The sequence below is a fragment of the Danio rerio genome, chromosome 5 (genome assembly GCF_052040795.2).
Source record: "Danio rerio strain M-AB ecotype USA chromosome 5, GRCz13ab, whole genome shotgun sequence".
NCBI lineage: Eukaryota > Metazoa > Chordata > Actinopteri > Cypriniformes > Danionidae > Danio > Danio rerio.
In genome coordinates, this window is record NC_141025.1 from 56669762 (window position 1) to 56693833 (window position 24072).

At 33.9% G+C, this 24072-nt stretch overlaps 1 protein-coding gene across 7 annotated transcripts in view; it reads right to left on the bottom strand.

Annotated features, from left to right (window-relative positions):
• Positions 1-6705: 6705 nt before the first annotated feature.
• The window catches only part of otpb (orthopedia homeobox b), a 122152-nt gene continuing 104785 nt past the window's right edge, over positions 6706-24072 (bottom strand). For 5 of the 7 annotated variants that reach the window (XM_087251225.1, XM_087251224.1, XM_087251227.1 and 2 more), the window contains 2 exons: positions 9148-9542; positions 6706-7993 (listed from right to left, as the gene is read on the bottom strand). In XM_087251225.1, coding sequence (XP_087107351.1) covers positions 7478-7993; positions 9148-9540 — 909 coding nt within the window. In that variant the 5' untranslated portion in view covers positions 9541-9542 and the 3' untranslated portion in view covers positions 6706-7477. Of the gene's footprint in view, positions 7994-9147; positions 9543-9846; positions 10036-24072 lie in introns of those variants that run through there. The other 2 variants (NM_001423850.2, NM_131100.3) reach the window with 2 other exon arrangements.

Consider the following 24072-nt stretch of genomic DNA (forward strand, 5'->3'; position numbering starts at 1 on the left):
AAAGCAGCTTCCTGCACCATACAGGAAATGCAGTTGAAAGTAAGCAGTGCAACTGCAATATGTCACATGACAATAACAGTTGTAATACTCTACACTCTCGGAAAAAAATGGTACAATGTTGTACCAGTGCAACTGCAATATGTAACATGACAATAATAGTTTTAATACTGTACACTCTAAAAAAAAAAGGTACAAATCTGAAGGTACCACTACAGTGACAAGACACTTTGTACCTTGTAATGTCAAATGTGCTCCATCAAGAACTATTTAAAGAAATTTTGTTATGTCCAAAATGTGTCAATTTATTTTCAGTGAATATAAAATATCAAATACATTTTTAAACAATGTGTTTTTATAAGTTTATTTATGTGTAAAGGCATAATTTTCATTTACAAAACAGAATAAAAACCACTTTAACATAAATCAAAAGATCTACTTTTTTGCTAAACATTTTACAAAAAGCATTCATTCATTATCTTGTCTGCTTAGTCCCTTTATTAATCCAGGGTCGCCACAGCGGAATGAACCGCCAACTTATCCAGCAAATTTTTACACAGCAGATGCCCTTCCAGCCACAACCCATCTCTGGGAAACATCCACACACACACACTCATACACTACACACAACTTAACCTACCCAATTGTCTTTGGGGGAAACCGGAGTACATGGATGAAACCCATGCGAAGGCAGGGAGAACATGCAAACTCCTCACAGAAACACCAACTGAGCCGAGGTTCAAACCAGCGACCCAGCAACCTTCTTGGTGTGAGGCGGCAGCACTACCTACTGCGCCACTGCCTCGCCCTTTTTTTACAAAAATGTTACATAAATACATGCTCCCATACAATATTAAACTTTTTTTCTTCATTTTTCACACAATACCTTTATTCATTTAAAAGTTCATTTAATTTGCTTAATTTTAAAATAGAAATATAATTATGCAAAATATTGTACCAAGAATGTATTTATCACAAAATGCTTACCAAATGTTTATCATGTAAAATGCCTTAAATGTTTAGTTTACAATACCTAAAGTTTTGTTTGGTTTGTATTATAGAACTTAATAATTAATGTGGCTTTTAAATGATTATTCTTGTTTTAATATGGAGGTTTTTCATAAATCACTTTGCGTTTTCATTAATATTTCTTTTCATATTGTAATAAAGAAGTTGTCCGACACATGTTTTTATGTGAAAAATTGTGTACCTTCATTTTAATTGTGCCCTAAAAGTTACAGAACAGTATCATTTAAGGTCTTATCTGTACCATAAAAGGTACAACTTTTAAAAAGGTACAAAACTGTTTCTTAAGGAACATTATTTGTACTTCGGAGAACCTTTTTTTTCTGAGAGTGTATGTCTAAATTTCATTTACAGTCCTACAGTCCTACTATAGGCTGCACAGCTTAGAGATTGTATATAATTACAAAATATGTTCCAAGCCACATTTTGTACTTTAGCTCTTTCAGTCGCAGCATGGGCCTTTGTAGCCTAGAGGAAGTTTTTTTTTTATTTATTTATTTATTTTTTTTATAAAATATTGTGTGTTTTATAGGCTAAATGAGAAATCAATCTTATTTCATATACAAATACTCAAGTAGTGGGACTTATCCATCTAAAACTTTTATACTGAAATAATATTTAAATACATAACATCGGGGTATGCATTCATGTCATTCAGCTTTAAGTGTGAGATGGTTTATCTGTGCAGCTTAACAGATTCTTCTTATTTAGCCAAAAGAAGCACCATAAAATCAAAAACTCTGAAGCATCTCAAAATAGAATGGTAGACATCAACTGTTTCCTGCAAAGGCCGCATAACTTTTACTTACTGTTTTAAATATCAGGCTTCTCCAAAAATCTCCTATGGACCACGTACTAAATAATGTTAAACAAATAGGTTTCCTTAACAGAAAGCTGACATTATCATTTGTAAAATTAAGGTCACTGTGAGGCAGTGGCACAGTAGGTAGTGCTGTCGCCTCACAGCAAGAAGGTTGCTGGGTCGCTGCTTCGAACCTCGGTTCAGTTGGCCTTTCTGTGTAGAGTTTGCATGTTTTCCCTGCCTTAGCCTGGGTTTCCTCAGGGTGCTCCGGTTTACCCCATAGTTCAAAGACATGTGGTACAGGTGAATTGGGTAGACTAAATTGTCCCTAGTGTGTGTGTGTGTGGATGAGTGTGTGCAGATGTTTCCCAGAGATGGGTTGCGGCTAGAAGGGCATCCGCTGCGTAAAAAACTTGCTGGATAAGTTGGCGGTTCATTCTGCTGTGGTGACATCAGATTAATAAAGGGACTAAGCCGACAAGAAAATGAATGAATGAATGAAATTAAGGTCACCACATATGAATGCCTTAATTTTAATGATAATAAAATATTAATATTTGAGTTATTTATGCAGGCAACACGGTGACACAACCTCACAGCAAGAAGATCGCTGGTTCCATACTTGGCTGGGTCAGTTGGCGTTTCTGTGTGGAGTTTGCATGTTCTCCCCACGTTCGATTGTTTTTCTTCCAGATGTTCAGGTTTTCCTCACAGTCCAAAGACATGCACTAAAGGTGAATTGGGTTGGATTAAGTACACTCTCAGAAATACACAAGCTGGGTGGTACTTTTTCAAAAGGTACATATTTGTACTCGAAGGTTCTAAATTGATACCTCAAAGGTAAGCTATTAGTACCTACAAATTTTAAGAGGAACACTTTTGTACTTTTAAGGTAGGCAACTAATAATATATGTGGTATTAATATTAATATTAACATGATATTAATATGGACCTATTAGGTACAAATTTGTACCTTTGAAAAAGGTACCACCCCATGCCAGCTTGCGTACCTTTATTTCTGAGAGCTTTGGCTAAATTGTCCGTAGTGAATGAGTGTGAGTGAGTGTAAATGGATGTTTCCCAGAGATGGGTTGCAGATGGAAGGGCATCCGCTGCCTAAAACATGTGCTGGATAAGTTGGCGGTTCATTCCGCTGTGGCGACCCCAGATTAATAAAAGGACTAAGCCGAAAAGAAAATTAATGACTGTCAGATTAATTTAAAGACATTTTGCTAGTTCACCAGCAGGTGGCAATGTTAAGACGCGTTGAGCACATTGCCCATTCTGTACAAGCCTGTTCAAGCCAAACATATAAATAAATAAATAAATAAATAAATAAATAAATAAATAAATAAATAAATAAATAAATAAATAAATTGTTTTTATCTAGCATATATACCCAGTCACAGTGCATTTATATTCATAAAACTAGTCGTTACACCAGGGTGCTATGTTTATTCTCTGGAAATATAGACTGTATAACAAAAACAGTTTTTGAATAAACATTTTCCCAGTAATGAAATATTATTATGAATATAATGATAATAACAACAATAACAATAGTAATTATTATTATTATTATTATTATTATTATTATTATTATTAATATTATTATTATTATTATTATTATTATTATTATTATTATTATTATTATTATAGCAATAATGGTAAATAAACAATAGGCTATTATACAAATCTTTAAGACATAAACATATTCAACAAACGCTAGAAAACGAATTTCCTAAACCCAACCCCTGAATCATAGCCTGAATACTTAAACATGGTGTATAGCTAGTTTCACCTAAAAATGCTCAAATCTTGAATGGACGTATATCTCTGCTTTCCTTTCCGCAAGGCCATTTTGAGATTCTGGCTTGAAGCCTGTCCCAGTTTAAAACAGGGAGAATCCTCCTGTTGGTCACGGATGTGTGCTCCATGTGGATAAAGATGGCATCCCGCTGATGTCTGTGACCTTCATGGTGGCTTAAACCCCTCTGCCATCCACTGATTTCTGATTTAGTGCTGCTCTTGTCAGGGGCTGTGAGGTGCTTTCCATGCACTGACAGAGCAACTCAAGGGCAAGTGTGGACAGGCTAGTGGAATCAAAAGCATATAGAGAAGAAAGGAATATCTTATGTGCTTTAAAAGTACATTGTTTATCTTTCTGTCGTTTTGAATATTATGGCATAATTTTGTTTAACAGTGACTATAATCAGATTCATGGATTAAACCCTCTATCATCTTTGCGCGCATCACTGAATCATTAACATAACACTCATATCCATAAAAAATTACGTATACAGAAAACATCTTCTGTGGCACTAAGGACCGACTATTAACGGAAAGTAGATTTTTCAACGAACACTTTTGACAAAATCTCATTCATTTCATTTAAAGAATCTCCTAATTGTCTTTATATTCTGTTTTAATCATGAGACACTTGCGCGTTTTGCTTAAAGTAATGGAATACACCAGTGAATGGAGCTTGCGTTCGCATGGGGACCGAAAAAGGCAGAGGGTCTCTCAGAGCAGATGCTAAAACTGATGATGATGGATGTCTACGTGGAGACTGTTGAATGATCAGGGGAGACTTGTGTAGATTCTACATGTTCCATTGTTTTGTGAAAATTCTTTATGCAAATTTAGGAGAACAATTAGTCTCACATCAGTGCAGGGCGACACTCAGAAAGAGGTTCAGATTTAGCTTTTTCCAATACGTGTCTTTTTCATTTGCTGCTCAGTGAGATGTCAAAGGCTAAACTGTATATAATGTTTTTAAAGTCTCATATCCTTAAAAAAACGAATCCAAATATTTGGTCCCATGAAGAACATTTAGCATGGATCATTTCCATTCCACCAAATTCCTAACAGTGGATTATTTAAAATGTCTTTAACACTTTCATATTCTGGATACCCATATCCTTTCTTTCTTTAATGTTATGCAGATAATGGGGTTCATTTTTAAAACTCGTGACTGAAAATTTCTTTGAGGAACCAAAAATGCTTCTTATTGCATCACTGTAAAAAATGCACAGACAAAATAGTATTTTTTATTATAATTTCTGGATGGGTTCATTCAGGTTTGTCTAGGCATTTTGTCACTTGATAAAGGCAATTTCTGAAGTGACAGTAGATGGTTCTTCTCTCAGTTGAAAGGATTCTTCGCTAAATGAGAGACAGTCTGGTCATTGTATCTGAGAAAGGATCAAGCAGATGTTTGTGGGCTACTGCACCTCCCCAATGGTAACGCTTTCAAACCACACAAAGAGAACAGGAGAAAAACATTGAACACTAATTGGTTACAATCTTGTTATAGGTGCTGGTCTACAATCAGATAAACTTACATCCCTATGGAGTAAAGTACTAAAACTATTTTTATGGGTAATGCAAATGGTTAGGATCACGATTAATGCATCCGATGTTTCCCAAATTCTTTGAGACAATCAAATGTCAAACTACTGATTAAGGTTAGGTTTTCGCTATTAACATTTTATTTGAATGTTTTATTTTTTATTCCATTAAAAACAAAAATCTGTAAAAAAAAAAAAAAAAAGAAAAAAAAGAAAAAAAGTGTACTGTATTGTTTATTATTCCAGCATTGTTCAAAATGGATTAATGTGTTCTCTGGAACACAGAAAATATGATATTTTCAAGAGGACATTTTGGGAACTTTTAATGTACGTTTCAAATAGGAATTTAAAGGAACAATAATTGGTTGAGCTACAGTATACCTTTCAGATGTGTTTTAGGAAACATTTTAGTCAGAGTCTACTGTACATTCACACATTTTATCTTGGGCTCATGGAAACTTAATAGATGACTTATTTATACTATTTTCAGATTGGAAACGGAAAGGTTTAAAGTAAGAATTTATGTCAATTCAAACTCTTACATTTATTAACAATATATAAAATATATTTTCAGTGAGATAGTCCTCATTTTAATAATAAACAATTAAGAATTTAACATAAGTAAAACAATGACACAGTAAAGAACTTCTAATATCAAAAAACAATTCCATTTCACAAAGGTTATTATAGTGTAAAAAGGTTCTGTGGAATTTTGAAATGTTCTGTATGTGAAGAATAAGTGAGAGAGAAAAAAAATTCTAATAAGCAGTGGAAGAATTATTGCTAAATAAAAACAGAACTTCTGTGACATGGGTGCAAAAAACTCTTTTTGAAACATTTATTTTTAAATGTCTCTCGAAGACATGTTTTAAATACCAAAATGATTATTTTTCTATTTGGTATCAGAATTACAGTCATTTATAGTCTGGGGGTAAATATTGGTACTATTTGAAACAACATTTTTATGCAGTTTTGTAGAGAAACGGGTCATTTAGGTTAGATGAGTAATTTATGAACAGAAGCATTCTTGAGCATCCATATTGAGCAAAACACTAGTTGTTGATTTTTTAAACAAAAAAGCATTAACACATTGTAAGAACCATTCAGATCATGTGCCATATGTGCATACAGTGCTCAGCATATATAAGTACAACCCTTACAAAACTATCTTGCAATTCATATTTTAATAGAAAGCTACAATATTATATTTGTGTAGTCAGTACTGAAGCCAAATCTGGACCTTATCTAACAAAATAACTTACAATAATGGTTCAGAAACTAGTACACTCAAATTTATAGAGAAATATCAAATACAAATTTTATAACAGAGGGAAAATTAAAAAAGCAAATAAATTTAGTTGATATTTTTGTAGGTTGTGATTTTTTGCAATATTTTGCTTGATTTTAATTTCTATATGTGTGGTGACTAAAATATTAGTTCAATAAATATATCTGTTTAATAAATTTGGTTAGTTTAAAAAGCACCAAAATACATTGCCTATATTATAGAGATCACATAACATGCAGAAATTCTTAAAATGATTTTATTCACCCACTTAACAATCATTGATATAAACCTTCCCAATTCTGTTGAATTTGGTAAGATAAACATTTACGAAAACCATATTTCAGTAATAAGCACAGACAATAAGTTAAAACATATCACAAACGTACCAGCAGATAACATTATTTTTTGTCTTATCTACACAAACACTCAAGTTCATTTTGCTTTTGTAAACAACTTCCTGTTGATCCCGTTTGAAATATTACATGCATCCGAATCTGGTTATTTGGAAATTGGCTCTTAATCCAACGTGTTCATTTCTGTACCTGAAAAATCGCTCCAACATGTAGTTTGTGCCTTGAAACAACCTGTACATGCACATATGTGGTCCTCGTTTATAATTGTCCTTTTACAGTAGGTTTAATAAAAAATAATATCACTGAACAGCGAAATAAATATACTTGCAGCTGTTGATTCATATATGAACGAAGAGTCAAATAAATACTCAAAAATAAATAAACAATTCCCCATTTTTAAAATCAACTTCTATAAAAATAAACAAATAAACATGAACGAATCCAACACTTAAATAAATTACATACATTTCAAGCATTTAAACTAACACTAGTCTACATTTGCTGTAAGCATTGTCTGAGGGTATGTTGGGATTCCATCATCCAGTAAGGCTGCCAAATTGTAATTTCATCGTTAGAACCTCGCATCCTGAGTGCTCCATGAGTGTTTTTCAGGAATACTTGAGGTTTGTAGTGACAGAAAAAGACATCGCGGGTGCTCAGATTAAGTGAAACTCATTGAAACGGTGTGCTCAAGTGCTTTACGGCGAAGGGAAGCGATACTAGTCCCTCTCCACATGTCACTGTCTGGGGAGCTACACAGCTGAGGAGAGCCGGTAACATTCGTTGGACCCGACAGGGAAGCGGGCACCATCCCGGGAAATGTGGGTTGATAGAGATGCGACTGAAGACCGGAACCATTTGACGATAAGCTGCCCGAAAGGCCCATATTGTTTGGTGGCGGACCCGCTCCGAGACTGCACTGAGACAGGGACTGTGCCATCGCCTGCTGTCGACCCAGCGACGGCGGTATCTGCAGCTGTGAGACCCCCGGCATCCCAGCCGCGGCCCAGCGAGTGTCGTTGGCATGAAAAGAGCAGAGACTGTCGCCCATCGCAGCCGCGGCCGCAGACGGGAACTGAGGCAAACCGTGTGTTGGCAGCAAAGTGCCCGGCGCCCGGAAAACATTGGTCGTCTTCTTTCGTTTCTTCCATTTTGCACGTCTATTCTGAAACCATACCTGAAGTCAAAAGACAAAAAGAAACAATTAGAAAACCATTAATTTTATTGGGTGAGAAAAAATAAAACTTTAAACAAATAGTTTGCTATGTTCAACTGTATATTTAGACTTACTATGATTAATTTTATTTTAATGAAATAAAAACAACAAACACAAAATATAGGCTAAACCTAATAAAATTATGTGTTTTCAAAAAACAAAAGAACAAAATATGATCATAATACATTTAATTAAATTGCATGAATTGCGTTTGTCGGTAAAGGGCGCCTAATTTGTTTTAAATGTAGTCCGGTCTATTTAGAACTCTTCCACTGTTAATATGATTCTACCGAGGTTAGCAAACATGCACCCTTTAAAACATCTGCTTGTAGCCTATTATGACTTCTAAAATTTAAAAAATTCTAAAATCACTACTGCTAATATATATATATATATATATATATATATATATATATATATATATATATATATATATATATATATATATATATATATATATATATTGCTTCAAGACAGGACAGAATAGTAATGCTTTGCAGACAAACGGTGATGAAGTCGATATAGTTGATAGTACATTCTAGGAGACAAATAATATGATGGCCTCCATAATTCATCGTGGAATATTAAACAGTAATTCTTGATGAAAATAAGCTCAGACGAAGCTTTCAGAATAAATAGTACCTCTTGTTTATTTTTAAAAAGTAATATTATTATTATTATTTTAATTAGATTTATAATGTACAAGTTTGAACGAATAATTATTGTCATCATTACTATTGGCATGTCTACTTAAATTGATGCATAACTATTATTTACAAATCATTTTTTTCATGTTACATTTAAAGCACTGTGCAATCTACTGTGCAAGCTACTATTTTAATGAATTCTTTTAGAGCACGTCTTTTTTTCTAAAAAGCTTTTTTTGTAATATTATATTTTAGTACAGGCAACACTGCAATAGTTTTAGATGCGTGATCGGAAACATATTTGACATTGTTTTTAGAGAAAATCGCCAAGCAATTCATGCAATAAATTTCGTATGTCTTTAGAACTAAATTAATAAATAAGTGTTACGCCAAGCGATTCAGTTTGCTTTTACAAACAGGCAATAACCGTCTGGAAAGTCAGAGCTGAGCAAGTTCATTAAGTCTCACCTGAACCCGTGACTCCGTTAAACCAATCCTTAATGCAAGTTCCTCTCTCATAAAAATATCAGGATAGTGGGTTTTAGCAAAGCTCCTTTCTAGTTCGTTCAGCTGGGCTGGAGTAAAACGGGTCCTGTGGCGTTTCTGTTTCTGTTGGTTTTGCTGGCCGCCCGTCTGATTGGAGTTTTGCTGTTGCTGCTTTTCTTGGTCTTTGGCGTTGACCTGCTGCATTCCATTAGGATTGGATCCACCATTACTTATTTCTTCTCCGGGGAGCAGAGTGGTCCCCTCCACAGTCTCTGTGGCAGAAGTAAGGTCGCCGGGGTGTCCAGAGTCAGTCCCCCCTAGTCTGCATTTTAAAGCTTCTCGGTGTACGAGAAGCTCGGCTGCAGCATCCTTCATCCCTGTGGACGCAGGTGTCAACAATTTAGCATTCTATCCAAATGGCTGTTTCATATTAATATCAATAATCAACGCATATTTAAAACACGCTACTTATTGATACATTTGTCGCACAAATAATCATAAACATATAGCAAATAATACCAAACATAAACACCACAAACATTAAAATTATTTTAGCAAGGGAAAAAAACAATACTTTTAGTAATTATCACGTAACATTGCATGTATAATGCACATATTAAAATATAATATAAACATAAAATTGGTTCACCAGACTGAAGACTGAATAATACTCTAGCTTACAGTGGAGTTGAAGACCGGAGTTTGGTGGCGATAACTCACCGAGGCGAGTATCCAAGAGGTCGGCATGAGAGAGCATTGCGCACTGCTGGAGTCACAACTGCTTCCCAAACTACTCTACAACTTTTAACTCTTTTAAAAAGCGCATAGGGCTCAATTGAAGCAAAGTCGTCAGTGCGTTTAAAAAGGCGGTTCCACGTATTATACTGTTCTTTAGAGAGATTGGGAGGCGCTTAATAGTTGTATGAGCCCGTGAGCTTCCACAAATGGGAACCAATCAGAATTAAGGGCTGAAAATGTCAGACAACCAACCACTAAAATCCACAAACCGGTTTCATCTGCGGTTGCTCTCGTTCATTTCAAATCTGATTTATTGCATTGCCCCCTTATTAGCTATACATTTTAAATGACTTCATAATCATGGCAAATAACCAGCGAATAATAAATCTTTCTGTAGAGGCTTCACAAAAGGTGCAAAAGTCGAATTTATACGACTTGGCCGACTAGGGATGTAATCTCTAAATACTGATAGGCACCTTTTGTAAAGTCAACAGCCTATTTTGGTTATAGCTCAACTTTTCGAGGCCCTTTACTAGTCGAATGTAGAACGCTGGCCATCCATGTTTGTTTACGTGTGAAGAGAATGAACACAGTATTGCAGCGGGTTCTGTGAACTGGTGTCATTACGTGCGACATACAGCTTTATTTGAGTGGAATCCATCTATCAAAAACGATGAATTCTTTGAGGCAGCTAACAACACATCCAAGGTACATTTCCAACAAGTCATTTTCAAGACCATTAAGCATTTGAAGTAATTAGTGCTAAATATATGAGCTTTCATCTCAATTGTTTGAGTAAAATCTGAACAATGCGTGATTTAATTGTGTTTAGATATATTTCAAGGCGGTGTTGGCTAAATCATGTTTGAAGACGTCTAATTTATTTCGGTAAAGGCTTGAGGTGAAGCAGTGAAACAGGCTACTGATGCGTACTGATGCTTCAGTTGTATTGATGTTTCATCAGCGCTGACGCAAGTAATTTGATTTGTTTAATTCAAACTCGCTGACATACATTGCCTAATTTAATCCATTCAGCGAAAGTGCATTCGGCAGGCTGTCAAGTTTTCAGATTGTTTTTGTTTAATCAATCAGTTCTCCATTCATTTTGTAGCATGAATGTGCACGGGCAAGCCGCTGGACTGTTGAGAAAAATTAAGAAACAAACAAAGAACATGGGAATCTCGAATTTTAAAGACCCGAGAAATGCCGACATATATAGGCCTATATATATATAAAGGTGTTTCATCAAGAAGCTTGAGACATAATTTTATTAATAACATAATAATCCTGGATCGAAATGTAACCTTGAAATAAAGTTAGGTGGTAGGAAAAACATACATATTCTAAGAAAAATGCTATATGAATAATACATTATTAATAATAATAATAATTCTTATTTTGTATATTTTTACTCAAATAAACCTAATTACAAGCTTTATATTTGTGCATCTAAGATCATGATCATGTATCATGTGCTAATTTGTTAAATCTTTTCTGGTCCTCTTTAAAGGAATATATGATAATCTTGTAAATTATATTGAACTTATATATCTACTGCAATGTTTAAAAGTTATATTAAAATATGTATTTGCGGTTATAATAATAATAATAATCATAATAATAATAATAGTAATATTTATATTATTTTTATTACTATTATTATTATTATTATTATTATTATTATTATTATTATTATTATTGGCTAAAAGGTCGTTTCTATCCTGGCACATTGCGCCATGCATTTCTATAACACACCTATAAAATGGAAACATTATTTTGACAATGATTTGATTCTGGGTATTTTATTATTTCCACAGTGCATTTTCAATTGAAACTTTCCGATTCTATCCATGATGAATTCTTATTTATTTTGTGTAAATGACATTGGAGTTTGACAGGTTGGGTAATAGGTCCAAAGAGCTCACCATATACCGTGAAATAAGTGAATTGGAAAGTAACCCAACGGCTCCTCCATTCAAGCAGACGCGACCCCCGTTGCATCTCATACTGTGATTAGACTTGGTGCCCTCCATGTGGACCCGATTTCAACGTGAGTTATCTGGGGAGAATACAATTATGGCCTAAATAAAATAATCAGCAATGGACGGCGATTACCGTAATGAAATGGAGCTTTGGCAAGTCACGGAGTAGCTGGCCTCCATTACGGTGCGTAATGAGACTTTTGGGGGTAAGCACGACAATCATCTAAACATGAAAATGTGTTTACTTTGATGTCAACGTTCGCACAAAAACTTTGTTCTCGAAGTTTAAACGCAAAATGTCGTCCAGTTCGAATAATTGCATTTTAGGTTTGGGTCTAAAGGTAGTCAAGTTTCTGACAAAAATAAATAATTAAATAAATGAATGAATGAATAAATAAATAAATAAATAAATAAATAAATAAATAAATAAAAAAACTTGGTGTAGCAACATAAATTAAAACATAATTTTGTAGTAAACGATAAATAAATAAAGATAAATCTATTTCATATTTTGGTGTGTGTTTGAATCAGGCAATTAACTAAACTGAATGTAATTTTTATGGAGTAAAGGATTAGGGTGTGGTATCTAATATATATTACACTATATAGGCCGATAGCCTACTGACATCATTCAAGAAAGGCCTTCAGTGGCTAGCGAGAAGGGAGGACTTGGGTCAGTGGTCACTCTGAGTTCGTCCAAATTAGGAACATGTGCTAGTAATTATTAAATTCCAGCATAATCACTCTGCTAATGCAATTTAATGCATCAGCAAATTAATACTGAAAATAATTAGTTTCACTGACCTTGTACATTGCAAGACGAGAGTGAAACACTATTGCTTAAATGAACCAAACCACTCCCCTTCCATGCAAAATCTGTTGAAAAACGAGTATTAAATTTTTCATACAGCGCAAGAAAGTAGGTGTATTTGTTTAAACACCTTAAGTAATTTATTTCTCAAACAGTGTTAATTATTGTAATTTTAATGAAATTGGAGAAAAACAATAGAATAGTCTTGACTGCAGTACATGGATGTGAAAACATTTCCCTGTGTTGTATTGTTGAGGAAAATATATTAATCACTTTTTATAATTTTATAGGTGGCCAGTTGTTCTCTTTAAAAAATCATCTACAATTTGCAATTACCAATGTCTAACTTATCCATGCCAATAAACATTAGAGAGGTAATAATTTGACCTGGTAGCCTGTCATCCTATTTGACCTACATTGCCACATGCAGAAAGTAAATAATAATAATAAAAAAAAAACACACAAACAAACTCATTTTTAAAATGAAAAATCATAAAGGCTACTGTTTCACCCCTTTACTGATGATACAAATCCAGCAATTTGCGAGCCAGCTGCAAGCCCATTATCTATAGACCGAGGCGGTTCAGCTCCTTTCTGCTCATTCCACTAATCTCCTGTCTCCACTCCATTTATTTGCCACTTCTCTGCTGCTTGTCCACAAAATACAACTCTAGCGCCTCCAAGATTAATTGATCGTCAATTTAGCTCTAATTCGGACCAAGTCAGGTGGTAAATGGTCTACTTTTACTTGATTGTAACTGAAATGTGTGCAAGTTACATTGATAAATTTTGATTATTTATCAATTACGCACAAACGAGATACATCTACTGAACAAATTGCGGCTTGATTTTTTATACTTTGTAGATATCACTATGGATAATGATTCCGCACTAATAGTTTCTTTCCGGATTTGCTTGTCGGAATGACAGCACAAAAATTCATTTTTCATGAAATCAGCAGTGCGCGTGGGCAAGCTGCCATTAGTCAGGTGCATTATGGGGCAGATCATCAGTAATGTGTGTTCTTTGCTCAGAAAGCCTGACATACTTTGTCACACTTTGTGTCAGTAACAAATAATATCAGTTATTACTGCTTCTTGTCATTTCAGCTGAACTCGTATCTTATTTGGTATTTAAAGAGACTTAGCCTGTTCCAAAAGCATAAAAACTATTTAGTTACTCGGAGATATAATTTTCCTTTATAGTTTGTTTGTTTTTTTTTTTTTTTTTGTAGGATGGGATGTTATCAATGACAATATCTTTATTTTAGCCGCGTGTCTGATAGATAATACAGGATATTTATTTGGGGGAAAGGGTGCTGGTGGGAGAAGCTGTCAGAATATAATAAAACAAAACAGACAAATGATGGGCTATAATTCTGACAATATAGGTTCGCATAAAAATAATTCATCCACTTTCATTTTATTGTATAGCAGTAGTCTATAATGTCTAATTAAGCCTCTAAATGGAAAAGAAAGCTAGCCTATACGTTTCTGCGAAAACCAGTCAAAAGTCGATTATTATTTTTATATGAATACTGAAGATAATTCGAACCTTAAAATATCTATAACGTATAAATTAACAAATATCTTATTTTTATTAAGCCAAGTCAGATAAAGGCATAGGCCTACTGTTGCCCTGTGACACATTTTGAACCCACCTGTAGCAAAAGCTCATCTGGGGCCCATTTTCAATTTTAGCGTAATCAAAACAAAATCGATATTGCATCTGCGCACATCACCGAGAAAAACTAACCAGACCACTTGTAAATCCTCGAAATGCACTAACCAATACTTTCATTTCACACCAGCCTCTCACCCCTATTTGTTCTTCAACAAGAACATTTATTTGTATCTATATAAGTGCAGAGACATACAGAGATGATTTTCCCTGTAATTGACTCAAGCATGACAAGATCTGATAAGCTGAATAAATATGGCCCATGACAGCACAGCGGTGCGCTCAACGCGCGCTTTAAAATAGACATTGATATGTATAGGTCATAAATTACACGTATTCTTCATCATTAAAACGCAAAAACTGACTAATTAAGGCGGAGACCCAGATTGCTTTTTAAACGTGGGTCACTCTGGCACAAAGAAACAGATGCTTTGTTCCCGGTGCAGTTTGTTTGCCACCTTTTTAAATGCAACTGCATATGAGGGGGGAAAGAATTTCTTATCTCTTGATAGATTTTATTCACCACCTTATAAACCCTTCATGTCCTTCTTATTTCCCTTGACCCCTGATTATTAGTATTTTCCTTGTTTTCCAAACTAATAAGTGCCACCATCAAGCACTTGGAGTCTCCCGGAGGCTGCAGACATACTGCTCGGTGTAATTGATATTGAACGAGCCGGTGGTAGGCGCGAACTGTTGGCGCTGCTGGATAATTTGCAGTTTAATCAGCGATTGTAATGAGAGTCGCTGATTAGGGGCCGTTTGAAAATAAAAGAGAGTTACAAGGAACGTCTGTCAGGGTCCGATGATAATTCAGAAGTAATTGTCGTGATTAGAGAAAACTGGATGAGTGGCTTATCTTCGTGCATGGAACCAGGGGGCGCCGAGAAACCGCCCCCAAAAAACACACACACACACACAATAACGCGTAACGCGCGCGCAAACACTCCTAGTACATAAGAAAATCACATCAATCTCACAATTCAAAGAAATAAACAGACATCATAAATATCACACGGTTTAATACGTAATGCCTTGGGTCTGGAGACTCCAGCGTAAACTCTTTAAAGCCGCCGGTTTCTCTGCTAGACTATCCCCATCTATCCCATGTCAATGACTGTCTTGTTGAGAGAATCAGTGAGTAAACAGGACTGACAGAGTAGGGAGCTCAACTGATTACTCATACAAATAGACCGTGCGAGCACACCAGGCTGGAGATGGCTTTTTCTGCCTCGCCAAGGGTCCTCTGTCCACGAGCTCTTACATTGTCCCACCATCAATCATTCTGTTGTGCCCTGGATGTTCTATAGAGTCACTTAATATCCTTACCTTCATCTCTTTTATACTTTCGGAGCGATGCACCACAGCCACTCGCCCTTTTCTGTCGGATGAGGCCAACAGGCAACAGATCATGAAATGATTTAGTGAGCCCCTGAAGGATATTATCACACACTATAAACTACATCGGACATCTTATTTAGAGAGCGTCGAGTGCTTAGGTCCTAATATTTTGGTGCGGAGGTGTAGGCTTACTTTGTCAAAGTGGGCTTCAAAATCCACATATCAAAAAAGATTACAAAGGGTTACAATTTGAAGATGATTAGATTTCATATTTAAAACCGATAAATTATATTTAAATACTTGTTTAAATTTTATTTACTTTATCTTAGCTATATGGGTCATATATTAAAATAATCAAAACATTAAAAGTGTAATAGTTTAAATAATAAAGTTATAATAACATTTAGCTTCATGCCATTCAGTGAAACCACAAAAATCTCATTCAGTGTAACAATAAATTATATAAAAACATTGTCAATTAATTAATAAATATTACAACACCATATTTAAGGAAAACAGCCCTAAAAACAGATAAATTGTAATTTTGTAATTAATTTGTAATTGTGTATACATTGCCACTATTCTTTAAACTGTTAGTTTTTTTTAATCTTTTAATTAAAATACAAGATTAAGTACAATCCAATGATATATTATATCTTCAAATATATTAGACACTTATTAAACAGAACACATATTTTATATACACTCTATATACACTCAACAAACTGCTGCTTGTTCAAATTATCTGTTTAAAATTAGCTAAAAACAACACAATTCTTAGAATTTATTTGGCCAATTTTTTTTGTTTTATGTTCAGTTCATTTAAATTTGTAAATTTGTAAACCATTATCTTAAGAATTGGGTTGGTACAACTATCTGGTAAGGGGATTTGTAGTTCCCAGCATGCTTTGTGTGGGATTGAATGAAGGAAAATGTTGACAATAAAAGTAATCTTAGGAGTTAAAAGTTAATAGAAAGACTTGCCAGAGTTTAATCTTTACTAGTTTGAAGATTTAGAAGATTTTCAAGTGATGCTGTGAGTTTTGAGATTACCACCTTGCAGAAGCACCCATGCTTTGGGTGTTGGCAGATTAATTAGCAAAAATGCAGTTTGTCATTTTGCACATGACCAATAACTGTCCTAAATTACAGTAGTTCTGAAATCAGTCTTAATCAATCAACTGTATATGTAACTCATGAAATTTGAATAGAAACATAGACCATTGTATTTAAATTGTATTTACAATTTTATTTGATAAATTTATGTTGGACTAACTCAATTGCATTTAATTGTGTACAGTTGAAGTCAGAATTATTAGCCCCCCTTTGATTTCTCCCCCTCTTTTTTAAATATTTCTCAAATGATGTTTAACAGAGCAAAGAAATTTTCACAGTATGTCTGATAATATTTTTTCTTCTGAAGAAAGTCTTATTTGTTTTACTTTGGATAGAATACACACAGTTTTAAATTTTTAAAACACCATTTTAAGGACAAAATTATTAGCCCCTTTAAACTAATTTTTTAATCGATAGTCTACAGAACAAACCATCCTTATACAATAACGTGTGTAATTACCCTAACCTGCCCAGTTAATATAATTAACCTAGTTAGGCCTTTAAATGTCACTTTTAGCTGTATGGAAGTGTCTTGAAAAATATCTAGTAAAATAATATTTACTGTCATTATGGCAAAGATGAAATAAATCATTCATTCATTCATTTTCTTTTTCCTATACTGCTTAGTCTCTTTATTATACCGGGGTCACCACAGTTGAACCGCCAACTTATCCAGCACGTTTTTACACAGCGGATGCCCTTCCAGCCGCAACCCATCTCTGGGAAACATCCATCTATACACACATTCACATGCAAACACTACGGACAATTTAGCCTATCTTATTCCCCTGTACCGCTTTTCTTTGAACTGTGGGGGAAACGGGAGCACCGGGACGGGAGGAAACCCACTCAAACGCAGGAAGAACATACAAACTCCACACAGAAATGCCAACTGACCCAGCCGAGGCTTGAACCAACGAGCCAGAGGCTTTCTTGCTGTGAGGCGACAGCACTCCCTTTAAATCAGTTATTAAAAACGAGTTATTAAAACTATTATGTTTAGAACTGTGCTGAAAAAAATCTTCTCTTTGTTAAACAGAAAACGGGGAAAAAATAAACAGGGGGGTAAATAATTCAGGGGGGCTAATAATTCTGACTTCAACTGTACTGTTAATGTTTTTTTTTTTAGTTGGTGCTAAACAAGTTTCTTGGATGGAAATCCTGCCCTCAATTAAATTGGGTTCATCTAATGAGTTATTTTTTGTGAGTAAAGAGTCACTTTTTTAAATTAAAATTGATGCTTACACCAGATGAATTGTCTTGTCTTTGACCCATATAAAGAATAGTTTATAAAGTGCTCAGCATAAACAAGTACAACCCCTTTTGAAAGTTAACATTTGTATCTATTTTCAGTGAATACAACATTTTTTATTTGGTGCATTTAAACAAAACAAATTCATTAACAGTTATATCTATTGAAATAAGAGTTTGGTCACCAAACATATCTAGGAATAGAAAGAAAACATTTAAATTGTTTTGTATTGTATTGTATTGTATTTTATTGTATTGTATTGTATTGTATTGTACTGTATTGTATTGTATTGTATAATCAAAAAATGATAATCTACACAAATTTGAACTAAATTATATATTATATTTTTCTCTTTATTTTTCTTGTTTAGTAAAATTTCATTTAATATTTTCTCCCAACATATTACCTTGGGTGTACTAATTTTTGGACTGTGATTAAATTTTTTTGTTAAGATGAATATAATATGATGAAATATCAATTCAAAAGATGAGGGGTATACCTGTTTATGATTACATTTATACTTTATAGCTTGAACATTAAACATTAGGATTTCCTGCTGTGATGAAATGTTTAAGAAAGCTTATGAACTACTGTATATAAATCTACTCCAATCACTATTATTCTTGCCAGCATCCTAAAGTCATTATTATTATGTCAGAAACACTGCAACTGGCATTATAGGTGGCCACTCAAACAATCATAAGATGAACTGGCAATTCATCTTTACCGTCAAAAGCACAGGCAAAATAATTGCAATACAGGGTCTCATATTGTGCCTGTGGCCTGTGTGTGAAATGGAGACATCACCTCTGCCTGTTCTGTATTTATGAGGGCAAAGCGGCCACGCATGACTACGTCTCTCTGTGCAGTTTGTTTACTCAGGAGTTGCAGTATGCAGGGGAAAACAGCACAATAGGACAGGCTGACAGATATTGTGTATGAAAATGTAAAATAATGCATATACCTGAAAATAGAATTTATTATTTGTATGTTACATATAAACAAAACAAGGCTGTTCACCTTAAGGTCCATTCGCATTACTTTAAACTTGGCACAAAGCCAGTTTTCTCAGCGATCAGCAAGCGAGGGCACCCAACCACAGTCAACGGACGGCTTTCAAATTCATAAAATTCATAGGATTCTTCACAAATGAATGAACACAATTTTCTATCAATTTCCTCATTATGCAAATATGCAAAACATCAAATTTGGATCAATTAAGGGACCCTACAGTTCCAAATTTAACCATTTATATAGTAATTGCCAGGACTATCAAATAATTACTTGGCTAATTTGAAATATTTGTGACAGACATAGCAAATTTAAGCACAAATTATTTTTAATTCAGGTAAGCACTGCACCCCACTATAAACTGATCAAACAACAGTAGGATTAAGTGCTTATTTCAAGGTTTGTTTTCATGATTTGTTGATAAAATATGCTAATTCTGTGCGAACAAGATTTAATCAGAATTTATCCAAACTGTACTTCTATTCATTTACAACAGATAGAGTATTTTAGGAAACTCATGATATTGGGTCATCAGAAAGTGGCCTTTTTGAGTTATTGTTGTGATATGGTTGCTAAATTCAATCTTAGAAATTTTATACATATTAGAGATTCCTTGGCTTATGATGCCTATGATGCTTATGATAAACACAATGATTGTTCCACATTTTTTTGTATTGTATAACTAGCTGGCCCCAGGCATGTAAAACATCTCTAACACCCCTGGAATCATTATACAAGAGAGCACTTAAAATCTATGATATATATATATATATATATATATAAACATAACATTTTGAGGTTTGATAATATGATTAAATATTCCAACATTTGTTTTGTTTTTAAAAATATTCATTAACTAAACTGAACTTAAACTCTGAAAACTGGACTGACAGTTTTAATTTACTATAATCTTCTATGTTAAGCTGCAATCAACATTGTAAAAGCGCTAGAAATAAAGATGAATCTTTCTGCTCCTTCATTAAGAACATTTAAATTCTTTTTTTTAAATATCGTGAATGACGTGCTCTATGGTTTTAACTACTTTTTAATATCTTGAATGATACGCAACATGGTAAGAAAGAAGTGTATTGTTCCTAGACGTAAAACCTCATTTGGCTAATCCTTTTTTTCCTATAAAGTCACAAGTCTACGGAATACTCTTCCAACAGAATTAATCACATGGAAAAACTACAAGATGTTTACACGCCTGACCTTTTATTTTCGACTTAGTCCCTTTATTACACAGTGGAATGAACCAACAACTTATCCAACACACATACACTATGGCCAATTAAGTTTATTTATTCACCTATAGTGCATGTGTTTTGATTGTGGAAGAAACAGGAGCATCCAGTGGAAGCCCATGCCAAACATGGAGAGAACATACAAACTCCACACAGAAATGCCAACTGACCTATTTGGGGCTAAAACCAGTGACCTTCTTGCTGTTAGGTGATTGTGCTACCCATTGCGCCACTGTGACGCCATTATTATTATGTTATTTTAAAAATATATATTTATTTATTTAATTAATTAATAATTTTTTTCTCTGATTGAATTAAGATTTACCTGCAGGTAGTTCCGTTTCAAGGTTTATATAATTTTGTGCATGTCCCTGTTAAATAAATTCAAACAAGCAGCCTGGTCACACCAGTACAATACATTATCACTCGGTGAGAGAAAGAATGTGTGACCGAGATGTTTTTCCACATCTTTTCAATATGCAACATATTGAGACTTAAGCAGAACATCTTTAGTTTAATTGTGAATATCATGTTGTTTTCACAAACAAAGTATTGCAGGCTGTGCTACTGCTTTACAGTTCTGTTTTTAGTATATTTAAAGTGATTGTCAGATAAAAAGCACATGACATCTTGTTGGATCCCACATTGCAATTCTCCACAATTACTAAAGACAAAGCAAATCCTCAAGTTTATCTCAGTAATTGTATTTTATGTGATTTTTTTTCTCAACAGTGAATGGAATTGATTTAAGGTCTGTGCAATAAATCACGATTAGACTATACACAAACAAAGCACAAGCCTTTGGAAGGGAGTAAAAAAATCCTACACTGAAAAAATGATGCTTGCATAATTGCAAACAATTTATATTAGATTTAATCAAACTAATTAAATTTAGTAATGTTCAACTTAATTTGTTTGTTTAAATTTATGAGCTCAAAAAATAGCTCATAACCACGTAACCACTTTAAATTTTTAGCAAATTCAAGGAGTCAGCTTTGAATCATTTTGTCAGACAAAAAAAAATCACAAATCCACTACAAGCAAGAAAAAATCTTGGACATGGTACATAACACACAGAAAAAATGTGAAAAACTGTTGCAAACAATTTATATGGGTTCAACTTAAACATACTAATTTAATAGAGTAATGTTTAGCTTATTTTTTTTTGTTTAAATTCAGCCCAAATAAATTGTTTACAACCACTTAACTTAATAAATCCAAGGAATAACCCTGCATATTTTTTTTCAGTGCAAACTTAAAAATTTCATGCAATAAATTCCTATGAGTAACTATATATTTCTGCCATGGCAAATGTTACATTTATTATGATAGCACGCTAAAACAACAAGTGCAATTATGTAATTTGTCAGCAAAAGAAATCCCTCAGAATCCTGTATACGGAGACACCTCATAAAAGAGCAGAGATAATGACTCTACTATTTCATGGCGTATTACACCATAATTGCATTAATCCACCCATTTACATTTGATGCAGCCTTGGCCAATGGAAATGAACATCCAGTTCTTCCCTGTATGGTCATTTATGAACCAAAATTAGAGAGCATCAAATGTTAATCAAATGCATATTTACTTTATTCTGGAGACAGTCATTGCTGAAGAGAGAGAGACAGAGAGAGAGAGAGAGAGAGAGAGAGAGAGAGAGAGAGAGAGAGAGAGAGAGAGAGAGAGAGAGAGAGAGAGAGAGAGAGAGATAGAGAGAGGGAGTGTAGCAAATGGTTGAACATGTTTTGACTGTTTGAAATAATGACTGTTAAAGAATGATAAACTATGATTAGTGGTTTACACTACACAGCATTGCTGGTTTACAAAAAAAAAAACATAATTATGTTGAACTTCTACACTTGATTTTGGGTGTATTGTAAATAAAAACATAACAAAACAAAACAAAACAAAACAAAACAAGAAAACATGTTAAATGGGAATCTGAAATATTTTATGGCATACTTCAAAAAATAAAGGCAAGGCAAGTTTATTTATATAGCACATTTCATACGCAGTGGCAATTCAAAAGTGCTGTAAGTGTATAAGAAAATGAAAACAAATAATAACAGTAATTAAAATTAAAATGATTAAAATTTGTTAAAACAGGTTATAAAAGAATGAAAAAAAGAAAAGAATAACAAAATAGTGCAATCTGCCAGACGTAGCGCAGTGCTCATTCAGTGAAGGCACAGCTAAACAGATATGTTTTTAGTCTTGATGTGAATGTGCCTAATGTTGAAGTACATCTGATCATTTCTGGAAGCTGATTCCAGCAGCGTAAATCATAAAGATGATTTCGTGTTCAAAAATGTTTTATTTAGATTTTTGACTGCGAAAATGAAACGAAACTAATGTTAATCTTCAGGCGTAGAAATAGGGGAAATAATTTTTTTGCATAATTTTTAAGTGCTAATGATGATGTTAAAGACATAATCTTATACCACGTTTATAGAAAATGAGCAATTACAGATTATTAAATGTCGTCTACTTATAAAATCCGTTTTTTTAGTCTAAAATGCATTTTACTGAAATAAAATAGTACTGAAGTGTCTTTTACTGACATATCTTGCACACTGGTAATATTTTTTCCTAAGACGTGTTTATAAAAGTTATGTCCTAATTTAATTAATCATAGCTTAATATAAGTTCTGGACCCTGCATCTCAAATGTAAGGAACAGGTAGCAAGACTGAAAATAATAATAAATTTGGTGTTTGGGTCTTAACATTAACCCAGTATTTGTTGCTACCTGTTTTCTTATTTGTTTTTTATATGAATATTTTTCATATTTATATTATTTGCTTATTGATTTAATTATTTACAGATCAATATTTGCATTATTTTAATTGTTTTGCTTTTGAAATTTATAAAGAAACTCAACCTAGAATTTTTTTTAATAGAATCTTTTTGCCAAATGAATTGAGTATGTTTGAATACTTTAGAAGGATGCAAAGTAAGAATTACTGGTCCCTTTATTAAAAATTGCTTAATTTTTAATTTTCAAAGCTGCTAATTGAGCTTCAAATTCATAAACAGTGCTGTTTAAAAATGTCCAAATCATCTGGACAGTTATTAAGTAGAAGATATCAAGCTTTACCTTTCGGTTTCATTGATTGCATTTAATAAGCAATATAATCATTGTGGATATACTCCACTATTTAGAGCAAGGAAGGGCCCCAAAATTATTCTGCTCACGGCCCCCAATGTATGGGGCTGGCCCTGAGTTAAAGGCATAAAGAAAATTTGCCCTAAATGCAAGAATTAAAATGTTATCAAAAATAAATTTGCACATAGGGAGATGGAGAAAGGGAGGGGACAGTGATGTTTTGACAGATGCAAAGGAATGCAGCTCTAAATATTCCCACAATTTACATTGTGTTACTACTAACTGCACAAATATAAACACACAAACACACACACACACACACACACACACACACACACACACATACAGGTACACAACAGCTGAAAAAGTGGGTATTTTACTTTGGAAGTTAATGGGAATAAAATACCTCAGTGGATGAGTGCAGATGTGTTTGATACAAATAGTCATTTTCCTATTTGCTGCCTCATTGAGCTTGATGAATGATTGGAGTCAGAGAAGCGCCATGATAAATGGCAGCACCTTGGCTCCATTGCATGCCCTATTGATTCTCCTTCTTTATTACCCCTACAACCCAGCTGGTTGCTTTGCTCTTTGCACACATGCACACAGGCGCGCACACACACA